The 12,360-nt window shown below is 42.8% G+C and overlaps 1 protein-coding gene across 1 annotated transcript in view; it reads right to left on the bottom strand.

The window, feature by feature from the left end:
• Positions 1–302: 302 nt before the first annotated feature.
• The window catches only part of swap70b (switching B cell complex subunit SWAP70b), a 29,994-nt gene continuing 17,936 nt past the window's right edge, over positions 303–12,360 (bottom strand). The window contains exons 7-12 of the mRNA XM_080762407.1: positions 11,627–11,808; positions 8,128–8,235; positions 6,547–6,713; positions 4,312–4,510; positions 3,078–3,174; positions 303–2,902 (exon numbers count right to left, since the gene is read on the bottom strand). Of these exons, the coding sequence (XP_080618533.1) occupies positions 2,724–2,902; positions 3,078–3,174; positions 4,312–4,510; positions 6,547–6,713; positions 8,128–8,235; positions 11,627–11,808 (932 nt within the window). The 3' untranslated portion in view covers positions 303–2,723. The remainder of the gene's footprint in view (positions 2,903–3,077; positions 3,175–4,311; positions 4,511–6,546; positions 6,714–8,127; positions 8,236–11,626; positions 11,809–12,360) is intronic.

Raw genomic sequence — 12,360 nt, 5'->3', positions numbered from 1 at the left:
TTGCATTATAGACCCAACACTATTTATCACTAAAATTCTAAGATTTGGTGGACTTCGTGTACAAAGCAGCATCAAAATATTAATGTCACATCACATTACGAGTAATGTGGGTGAAATTCTTAGTTGGGCAGACTAGACTCATCATTCATCACTCATCACTCATCAGTCTGAGGACCTCTGTTGAAGACCCCTGCCTTAACACATTGTTGTCCACACACCATGATTGTCCCAAACTTTTATCTGTATAGCTAACTCTGCACTGTACATAAAAGTAAGAGAACAGGTCCTCAAAAGGCAAGATCTAAATAGCTATTTGTGAACTATTTTATTACACTGTTCAGTTCAGTCTCAAGCTACATATAATATATATATACACATTATTAAAAAAAAACACAAAATAGACACCACAGTGTTCAGAAATAATGGCAATCACAGGCACTGATGATTACAGCATAATTAAATGGTACAGTACAAATGTTCTGCAGTTAGCTTCCTTGCTTTCAGTAAGACTCGACTGCATTATAATGCGCAATTAGACCTGAGGATGCATCTGTGTCACCTCATAGCTTTGAACCACTTTAAACATTATTTTAACCTTTAGGCCATTGAAAAATAGCAAGCCCACTAACCCGATTTAAAATGTGCGCAAATCTTGGAATTGTATATTCTTTCAAAGCAAAGTTTTTTCTTTGCTTCTGGGTGGTCCCTGGAACAACATATTTGCAGATGGGGGTCGGCAGCCAAATACATATTAATGTATGAGAACCACTGATATAGAAACATAGGTTTATCAGAAAACTGCATGATTTAGAAGACAGTAAAGGGGAATACCACTCATTTACAATATTAAACTATTGGAGGTCTTGAACTTGAGGTCATGTGATCAGACATCATAAAGGTGTACTCTGCAAGCCAAAAAGTACATCATCATGATGTCACTGAACACATGACCTCAAGTTCTAGACCTTCAGTTCTAGGTTAAATAGATGGGAGGAACTTTTTTATTATTTCCACACAACAACTCTGGTATATTAATGACATAGTTCAATTTAGAAAATTAGTGGTTTTCCCCTTTTAGTAGAAACGGGTCCTCAGATCTTAATGATTTAATGCCCTATCCCTGGTTTGTCAGACACAAATTAACGGAGGACAGTAAAGGGGTGAACATTATCATAATGATGGTGGCAGCTTGGAGAGTTTACACACCACTACTTCGGTAGACTCGATGCGATTGGGCGGAGAAGTTGCATCATTCTTGCATATTTAATTTGCTGCGTTTGCCTTCACACTGCGCTGTCATCTGCAGCAGGGAACTTTATCAATGTGTTCAATTCATAAACTACACAGTGAAATCTATGGTGTTAAAATTATACATTTAGTAATAGTTAGGACGTAAAATTACGGTAACGTGGATGCAGTGTCGTCGGGGACTGGACGTCTCTCTCTCGAAAAGAAATTGAAATGTGCGCGCGTGCATGCGTTTGAGCACGTGGAGGCACAGCCAGACAGCAGCGCAAAATGAATCCGAAATTCCAAAGTTTACAAGTTTATTGAGATGAAGAAAGTCCCTACTCCCTCCCCACACAGTGGCAGCAGTGACAGCACTCCATGTTTACGCACAGACAGACAGACAAAATATTCTGTACACTGCCGTGTTTTAATGTGTTTCCTTAAGCGATTGATTAATGTACTCGTCCTCATATTTCGATGAGGGCTTCCGTCTCCTCATTCGACCGCGTCTATCCACGGTAACGGGTCATCTTTGCGCTGCGTAAAATATGCCTTCTCCATCTCCAACTGTGTTTACTCCTCATTCATCCACCACATTGTTTGCTTCATTTCCTTTATTTGATGCGATTGCATTCACACCTGCAGTGAATCGAAGTCAGGTGTGCTGCATTGGAATCGAATCGAAACCCCCGTTTTTTGCTTGAGTTCAAACCTGGCAAACGAAGCACACTTTCCGATTATACGTCTATCTATTGCAGTGATACATGTAATATGTAACACCATACACAATATATATATATATATATATATTGTGGGTAAATAGATCTCTGTAGGAAAATATTCCTATAAAAGACTTCTTCGGAAGCTAACGATGCCCATTTTGTGAGCACTTTAGTTTAAGAAAACATACCAACCAATTTGCAGTGGACATTTACAAAATGTCCACAGAAACTCTTTTATGAACATTTAAGGAACAAAGTGAGGAATGTGAATATTTTCCATTGCTTGGCACACAACACCATATTAATATTGTTCCACGAGTCCCTAAAAATACAGCACTGTTAACCTAAATAATGTATTTCCCTCTTCAGATGTCGGTTTTGCTGTGGTCTTTGACTATTCCCTTATCCATCAAATCCAAATTTAACGTATATAAACGTTAAAAGTAGGATTCTGCTCAAATGTAGTGCACTACCGAAATACATAAGGAAAGTGTTATGGGTATATTACGTTTTTTCTTTTTGGATGAGTGCTGTCCTTTTCTAAATCTCAAGGTCATGTACTTACTAACCAGCACATGATCTGAATACTCTCTTGATCTGAATGGGATAATATATTCAGACAGAATGAGTTTAACCAACTTCCCGATGTTAAGACATATCACCTAAAAAAAACATTTAGTTATGTTTATCATGCTGGAGCTTTGTTAAAACCGTGGCCATAACTTGAACCAGACTTTTACAGTTTGAGCGTGCCAACCTTGAAAAGTGAGATCATTGTCCATTGTTGTTGTCAGCCCCGTTAGTGCCGAGAGCATCGTCTTTAAGTTTCAGAGCTGCTTGTTGTGTGGGCAGGTTCTTTTTGTCCTTCCATTCCTTCTCCCTCAGACTGAGTTCAGCTTGGGAGAAGGCAGCCGGGCCCCAGTTAGTGATCAGCTGAGGGCCCTTAGAACCTGGAGAGGACAAAACAAACCCACGAGAGAGAATTCATCAGAACTTCAAGAGGTAGACCAGTTCAATCCCGTGCTCCACCAGGCATTGTGTCGAAGAGTTCTTGGGCAAAACGAGCAGCACGTTAGATACTGCATGTTAAACCAGCTGTATAGTGTGAGGATGTACTATAGTTACCTGGCTGGATGAGCCGTACCAGGCCTTCATGTTGCGCCACCTTGTGTTTCCATGTTCTGGTATTGTTGGCAGCGTCCGCCAGCTTCTTCACTACCGTCTGCCTCGCGGCCAACGCACGCACACACATCACAACACAACATTTGTTCATGAAATTGTCAATATATTTAGTCTTAGTTTTAGTCATCGTAGCTTACTTTTCATATAGTTTCCATTTAGTTTTTGTCAGTGAAAAAAGGTAGTCGACGAACATTAGTCGACTAAATAAACACTGAGACATAGGAGACAGGAGATCATCATAACATGTAGTAACATTGTGACCAGAGTTGATTTTGTCGACTAATACCAGTGTTCATTTTGTTGACTAAGACTAAAGGGCCTTTCAAAAGGGAAGCAAGGGACGCACACGTTGTTGCCTGGATCAAGGAGAGGTCTGCTACAGGAGGGGCGCGACAACGCAAGCGTAAAAAAAAGCTAATGAGCACGCGCGCAACAAATTCACGGGACCGCACTCACGTAAATACGCTAAGTTGCTTTGTCGCACCGTGACTGCTCCACGTTTGAAAGGCCCTATAGAGAAGACTAAAATACTAATGTTTTTCAGAAGACTAAATAGGACTAAGACTAAATGGTGTGTTAGTCAAAAGACTAAGACTAAGACTAAGACTAAAAATATTCTGATTGAAGTGTAAAATCTGTCATTACGGCATCAAGGCCCGACAAAATACATTTTACTGGTAGTTGACTAAATCAACTGTAGAACTAGAACACCAAGACATATTCCAGGTGATTAAAATGTGACTAAAACGAAATGAAAACTATTCAAGAGACTATGACTAAAACTAAAATCAAAACTTGCTGAATGAACACTGATTGTGACTGCTCCAGGGCCCCATGCCTCTCATCATAACCAGGGACAGATTAAGCCCCACGAGGGCCCCTGGACCGGTAACTTTCGTGTCATCATCTTTTTTTACCTAAATTTAACAAAATCAATGGCCAATGAACTTGAAGGGCCCCAGGAGCCCTTTTCATGCAGGGTGTCAAACCCAGTACTGCGTGGTCCAATTTCCCTGAAGGGCCGCTGAGAGCCAAGGGCCTCTGGGCCCAATAGATAATTTGGCCCTGATCATAAGTAGTATCATGTATCATGTAGTATTAATACTGTGACCTGGTACTGCTCCAGGGGCCCATATGCCTCTCATCATAATAACATGTAGTAATATAACATAGTGACCTGGTACTGCTCCAGGGCCCCGTGCCTCTCAGTCTCCAGGTGTTTTAGTTGGGCCATGGCAGCCTGCAGTGCAGTGTCCTTGGTCAGACGTTCCTTCTCCAACTCCAGTTTCTCGGCCTCCGTCTCTGAGATGGTCCTCTGCTGCCGGAGGTGGATGTGTTCCAGCTCCACTCGCTTAGCTGCCTCCTCCTCCAGTAACCTGGTTAAAAAAACACATCGTCTTAGCTGCCTCTTCCTCCAGTAACCTGGTTCAAAAACACTTAGCTGTCTCCTCCTCCATTAACCTGGTTCAAAAACACTTAGCTGTCTCCTCCTCCATTAACCTGGTTCAAAAACACTTAGCTGTCTCCTCCTCCATTAACCTGGTTCAAAAACACTTAGCTGTCTCCTCCTCCAGTAACCTGGTTCAAAAACACTTAGCTGTCTCCTCCTCCAGTAACCTGGTTCAAAAACACTTAGCTGCCTCCTCCTCCAGTAAACTGGTTCCCCAGTTTGACATGCATTAACTAGGCTAAGGTTCCCCATTTAATGGGATTTATATATCCGGGAACCCGATTTAAATTGTAAAATCACTGTTAATTTAACTCTGAGTATACAAATGGTTTTGGTTCCACTCTCAGAGTTACAGAACCATTAGGGTCCATTTGGTTACTAACTATCATTTAGCTGGGGACTCCCTGGAACTCCCTCAAGGACCCTTGGGGGTCCCCGGACCCCACTTTGGGAACCACTGGTGTATGGAACACAAAATATGCATATGCCCACTGGATATGACGCACAAATAACACTAAAGCCTGTTAATAAATGTGAATGTCCTGGCTGAACTAGTATCACTCGCCAGTCCCTGAGTGGCCTCTAGTGGCCATTGTTGGTGTCTATCAGAAGATAGCCAGAAAATGGAGCTGGGTTGATTTTGACAGCAAATTGTGATTTTAGTTGTAGTTGTCTTTTCAATAGTTTTCATTTAGTTTTAGTGACATTTTAGTCACCTGGAATGTTTTAGTGTTAGTCTAGTTTTAGTCGACTAAATATAATATTTTAGTTGACTAAATCAACAGTTGATGTAGTCGACTAAAATGTATTTTGGCGGGACTTGATGCCGCCGTAATGACTGATTTTACACATGCTGAAAATAGCCGATCTACAAGCTCACAACGCGTTGTGTGCGCGTTGGATGAAGGCGCTATATAAATGCACCATTTACCATTTACTAACATAAAATATCTCAAACATATAAAAATAATGTTCACTCTCCAACAACTCAGCTGTCGTCCTTTCCACCAGACAAACAGAAATAAAGTGTGCTGCTGTCTGACTGGTCCGTTCAGAATGTGAGGTGGAAAGCAAATGTCAGCAAAGAGGAAGGAAGGAGGAAGGAAGTGTGACGGATGAAGGGAACCAGGAGTTTCAAGTCTGACTGCATGGCGTCTAATTAAAGTACCAGTAGTACGTACGCCCGTCGCCCAACCAACGCACCCAGTGTCCCTTTCTTACACTATACAGTTCAACCCTTTTCATATCAAGGTCCATTATTTATTCGGCATTTTGAGCCACGGACCAGGTCCATTTGATGACATTTAGCATCTCAGGCCCAAAACTAAAGAATATTTTGTTATCTTTGGATAACACTGTGTTCACAATTCCATGCTGTATTGATGTTGGTACCATTAGGTACCAACATCTTCTTCTACATTCTCTAATTGTGTAGACTTCTTGTAAATTAAGTGATGCCGATGTTAGACAATAATTTAACTCTTGAGAGCATAAAATTAAACCAAATGGACCCTTAACACTAAACATATTTTTTGTTACACCATCACTAAAACTTCCATAAACATTTTTTTTTTAAAGGAAAAAAAAGAAATGGACCTGGGAGTGGGAACTGGGAGTGTCCATTCCTGGGACATGTGAGAATGGTCCAGTGAAGAAAGAATAACAGATTAAAAAGTTTTTCTCTATTACACTATCGCTAAACACGGGTTAACCACTAGAGGGCGCTTAATACCACCATGTGAATGGTCCACACACACACACACACACACACACACACACACACACACACACACACACACACACACACACACACACACACACACGCACACACGCACTTGACGGTGTTTACAGCTTGTTTTAGAGTATTCAAGGTCCTGGTAGGACAGTAAAGCTTCCTGACTGGGCCTGCAGCTTGTATTAGAGCGTATTAGAGGTCCTGGTAGGACAGTAAAGCTTCCTGACCGTGCTTGCAGCTTGCGGACAGTCTCCTCGTCCTGCCGGGCTCGTCTCTCGTCCTCCAGGGCGTCTTCCAGCCGGTGGTACATGTCCTCCAGCTCTTTGACGCGCAGCAGGTACTGCTCCAGCTCACTGGACTTCTGGGCAACCTGCTCCTCCATCTCCTTACGCACCTACACAACAAGGACGCTTGTTATTACAGCTAATACACAGGCCCTGATGGAAGGGCTGTCATCCACGCTATGGAGCCACTGCACTTTAGCCTGTATGTACAGAGATAAGGCAGATGCTTTGTTTATTCATAGTTTGTTTACTTTTATGTTTTATGTGTTCTGCCCTATGGACCCCTCTGTGAGTGTCTTGAATAAAGTTTGAATTGGAACCGTTTAGTGAGTCAGTACTATAATAAGGCAGTATATAGGTCGGGTCAATCTATGCTAAAAAAGTGCATGACCCAAAATAAATTGCAATAGTAATCGTTCAAGGTTTTATAATCCTTAGGGTCATCGAAATAACATATTAAAATTTGATTATTATATAAATGTTGGATCATGGTCAATTCAGGGGTTGAATGTTGGGGTACCATTGGAAACTATATAAGGCAAACATTTCTAATTTGAATTATGCTTTAAGTAGCATGTGACATGTCATACTAGGGGTTATTCGTGATTCTGAATCCATTCCAAGCATTCGTTTTGCACGAAAAACACTGATTGGGCTAAATTAGGCCATAGCCACAGATTTGGGCACAAAATAAATGATATAATTGTCTCAATAGCCCTTGTTGCAGTACTGTATATTACTCTGTTCATAGAATAAGGGTTGCTTGACTTAACATTAGTTCACATGTCTGTCCTGAACAATGATTTAAAATCACAAGTCATGTTAAGACCAGAAAGAGGAAGTGATAGTGATTTGTGAGCTCAGATAAGAGGCTTACCTCAGAGAGGGAATTAATTAAACTGACAAGTCACTAATTGCCTAGAAAGGTTCTTCAGCATTTGGCTCTTGGTGCTTATATATAGATACAAGATTAAAACATAAAATAAAGGGTCAGATATAGAGGGATAGTGCAAGATAACATAAGAGTGAAGATTACTTTCATTTATTCCTTATTTTTAAGTCTGCTGTGTGGAGGGTAATTAATCCTCCTTCCAGTCTCACTTCTATGATGTGCTTCATAGTTTGCTCCTCACCACACGCACACAGTGGGCTTGGGCTACTGCCCCATTTGTGGAGGCTGGCCAAGCAAGGGCCATGTCCAGTCCTGAATCTATTGAGCGTAGACCACTGTCTCCTTAAAAGCAGTGGTAACAAAAGTGGGGTCCAGGGACAAATGGACCCTTATGGGTCTGTAACTCAGAGTGTACAAATGGAACAAAAATCTGGATCCATTTGTACACTCTCAGAGTTAAATTAACATTGGTTTTACAATATAAATTGGCGACCCAGAGATAGAAATGGGGGGCCGTAGCCTAATTCAGGTCAAACCGGAGGTCCTTGAAATGCAAATGGTTGAAAATCACTGCTAGAGCTGTATCTTCTCTTATGGGGGTCTTATGGGGATATATCTGTAGCGGTACTTACCAGTTGCTCTCTCTCCAGGTCCACTCTGTAGCGGTCCTGAAGTTCTGTTTGGGTCTGAAGGCGTCTTCGTTCCTCCTCTGCTGCGGTGATCGCCGCCTCCTCCAGGGCCTGGCCGACAGGAGAAGACAAGAGCATCTTTTACATTCAAAATGCAGGTTTATGGTTTGCTTTCCACCATTTTGTTATTGTGATTTTGAGGGGTGATATTCAGTTATTAGTAGTTTTCCGTCTTACACAAACATTCAATTAAATGGAGAATTGTGGACGAGCAAATCGGCTATTTTTGTCCTACACAAAGATTAAAGGAGGAAAAGAGGAAAGTCTGCAATTGCTAAATACTGCTCATGATTCTGTTCATTCATTCAGATGCATTAGTCACAATTAGCAGAATAACAGGAAATTAGGAACAGGTGAAATTTTAACACCGTGTCAAACAGATACAGGAAGAGTGAACATGCTTGAACGTTCGACAATTCAGCTATCTCTACAATTCAAAAACAAAATGGCTACAAAACCTATATCCGGTCATTAACAAAAGGGTAAATTTCAGTCCGATAATGATGTAACATGCATGTTCAAATCATGTGTAGTCTACATTACTTGACCATTTTCCAAATTATTTGGAGAGAAAAAAAAAGATAATTTGACACTGGTGCCCACGCTTCCAGTCAGGACCAGGTGTCTCGTGCACAACAAAAATTAATACATTTAATTTTATAATGTTAGTCAAAGGGTCTCCATGGGACTGGGAGCAACGCTGTTATTATTATTATTCGTATTATTGCGAACGCAGTGAGCACTTACTATGAGACCTAGCAGATCATGTCTGTCTGTCTGTGTGTCTGTCTGTGTGTACATGTCCCGCTATACGTCCAAATATGGAGTGTGTTGCAGCAGCAATCACTCAGCTCCATATATGGGCACAAAAGGGGCCAGGTCCACAGACACACAGACAGACAGACAGACATGATCTGCAGGGTCTCAGCTGCGTTCGCTTCCTGCGTTTGCGTGTCTTACTGGTTATTATTATTATAATAATTAGACCGCATCTTGTATAGTTTTCCCAATATATTCAGCGCTGTTGGTGGTATTCTCGCGTCAAGGTGTCAGGAAAATGCCTAGAGCAGGCCTTCCTGGTTTTTAAACAGCTGGTGGATGGAAATGACCTTAGCACGCGGCTTCAACTTGCAGCGTCGGCACAGCCTTTCCATTTTTTTGCCGACGCTACAAGTTAGTACACTATAGCGCACTATGTTCACATTTTTTCGTTCACATTTTCTGTTCACATTTTCTGTTCACATTTTTTGTTCACATTTTTCCATCCACCAGCCGTTTTAAAACCCCGGAAGAGACGCCTGGGCCAGGGCATTTCTTGATGCTTAAGTGTGCTTTAGTTTACACCCATACTGACTGCTGTCACCCAGCTGTGACTGACTGCTCAGTGGATGTTAGTTTGAGGACACACACTGCTAATAGCAGATCAGTGTACTGTAGACAGAGAGAACCCAGCTGGGGACAGAGGGCCCAGTGTGCACATGTGAACCTAGGTTCTCTGGAGAGATGACCCTGGAGCTCCCCGCATGGGGACAGTGTGAAAGTGTGTCAAAGTGTGTGCATGTCAGAGACTGTGTGTGTGTGTGTGTGTGTGTGTGTGTGTGTGTGTGTGTGTGTGTGTGTGTGTGTGTGTGTGTGTGTATGTGTGTCAGTCAGAGACTACTGTGTACACACATCAGCATTTGTGCATTTTCTTGCATCTCAATGGCAGATTGTTGACCAGTCCGTACACATTCAGGGCAGCCCAATGTCATCTCAGACAAAGGCAAATTGTTGCCTTAATAAAGCCAATGATTGTCAGCCACGCAGTGTGTTATGACACGTAACTGTGTGCCAGTTCAAATGACTGCTGCTGAATGTTGGGCTACAGGACAGTGTTGATGAATGATGACACACTGGTGGTGGTGCAGCATAACACAGTATTATACTGTGCTGCAATCTACCGCACTGTAGGCTATAATCAATTAGGTCAGACTCCCTCTGTATTGACCAGGCATGAGCTCAACAAGCGCATTGGCAATGCCGCTACCACCATGTCAAGACTGACCAACAGGGTGTGGACCAACAGCAAGTTGACACAGCAAACTAAGATATCCAGGTGTACAGAGCATGTGTCATGAGCACCCTCCTGTATGGCAGTGAGTCCTGGACCGGCTGGACGCTGCGTCGCTCATCAGGAGTGTAAACTCAATGCCTTTCACATGCGCTGCCTTGGACGCATTATGGGCATCACCTGGCAAGACAAAGTGCAACACCGTTCTGGAGAGTGCTGGAATCTCCACCATACATGTATGTACAGCACTCTGAGAGAGAGACGCATGCATGCCCAGCTCCTAATCCAGACAACAGTCTTGTCAAAACTTGACTATTGTAACTCCCTCCTTACTGGCCTACAGGCTTGTGCACTTAAGCCTCTCCAAATAAATCCAAAATGCCGCAGCTCGCTTGGTCTTCAACCAGCCAAAATTCTCACATGTCTCCCCCCTTCTCCGCTCCCTCCATTGGCTCCTGGTCGCTACCCGCACAGAATACAAAACTCTGATGCTGGCATTCAAAGCAACCAAAGGCATGGCTCCCTCATATCTTGCAAGTATGATCGACCCCTACAAACCCTCCCGCGCACTCAGATCAGCCAACGCAGGGAAGCTGGAAGTACCTTCACTAAAAACGCTGGGACACCGCTCCACACGTTTCTTTTTGCAGCTTGGCATGGCGCGATTTATTTCAAGCATGACTGTAGAGGGAATAAAACCTATGGCCCTGGATTACAGGGCAGATCATCTAAACACAAAACTAGTTGTTGCCCATGGCCATTATTTGATATGACCTTCATCTTCAAGGAGCCTAAAGGCAGCACAGATTCAAATCCATCCAAATGAAAAAAACTAAAAACTAAAAACTAAACTAAAAACAAAAAAACTGCAGAGCAGAAACATGTGATAGAAATACACTTTCTGACTTGGTTTGCAATTGGTAAAAAATTAAAAATATATAGATTATCACCCGGACCTTTATCATTACCCAAGCGAATACCGGACTATAATTCACATGTTGGTCTTCAAATGATGTGTGCATGATGATGTGTGGTCAAGGTAGTGATGTCAAGGTAGTAAGGTACGGTCTCATCCACTGGTGCCATTAGTGCCATGTCGAAGAGTGTCAACAAATGATATGTAATCCAGTGGGACGCAGTGTTAATTTTTTCCAGCAGATTTAGATTTTTCTCATGAGGGGCGCGACAACGCAAGCGGGAAAAAAAATAGCTCAACAGAATCCAGGTCTGGTCAGTTGCAGTCTGTTGTGAGCGTGTGCACGAAACAAGCACGCGCGCAACCATTTCACAGGGACCGCGCTCACACAAATACCTCGACTTCGACTTCGCTGCCCGTTTGAAAGTACCTTTAGTCTTTCTCAACAAAATAACCACTGCAGGGACGTCTCCTACCTTCCTCATGGCCTCCAGCTCATTCTGCTTGGTCTCGTTGGCCGTCTGCAGCTCCCTCATCCTGAGCTCCAGCTCCTCCTGCTCAGCCTGCAGCTTCAGGCGCTGCTCGCGCCGCTTGTGTCGCGCCTCGCGGTGTGGCGCCGGCCTGCCCAGCCTCAGTAGGCTCACGGACGTCTGTATGGCTGGAGGAGAGCACATCGTAGTGGTACAGGCTTTAGATCCGACATACTAAAGGAACTGGTTACTTGCTCACTCCTCATGCATTGAAGGAAGCATGAGCTCATGGCTCTCCCCAGGCTGGCAGAGGGAGAGTAACACCCGGGATTAGTTTACAAAATCGTGGGATAAAAATTTTAAGAATAGAAAAGAAGGTGTTGTTCAATTTTGTACACTGTAAAATGACTATGCTGTGTTCTTTCAAATTTAATGAGAAAAAAAGAAAAGAAGGTGTTGCTCATCAGCACTTTAAGTTTTCTAGGAGTACCGGCAGCTCAAATTATAGATAGGCATGCAGTTTTCCACTTGTGGAAAGAATACCTATGGAGCCCTGTGTAACAACAGAAATGCAAACACATACCGGTATCTCTTGCCATACAGTTATGATCTTGACAGTTTAGGTATTCAGTGCTTGGGTTTAATGTACCTCACCTCAACTCAAAAATAACCTGCAAGCAAGAGGAACTGAATTAGTCAGATCAGCAGATGAAACAGCTATGTGTCACCTTATTGGGACC

Source organism: Protomyctophum bolini (genome assembly GCF_963924005.1).
Source record: "Protomyctophum bolini genome assembly, chromosome: 4".
In the NCBI taxonomy this organism is placed as follows: domain Eukaryota; kingdom Metazoa; phylum Chordata; class Actinopteri; order Myctophiformes; family Myctophidae; genus Protomyctophum; species Protomyctophum bolini.
Note: the sequence above shows the minus strand (reverse complement) of the source record. Positions and strands in the feature narration are given on the sequence as shown.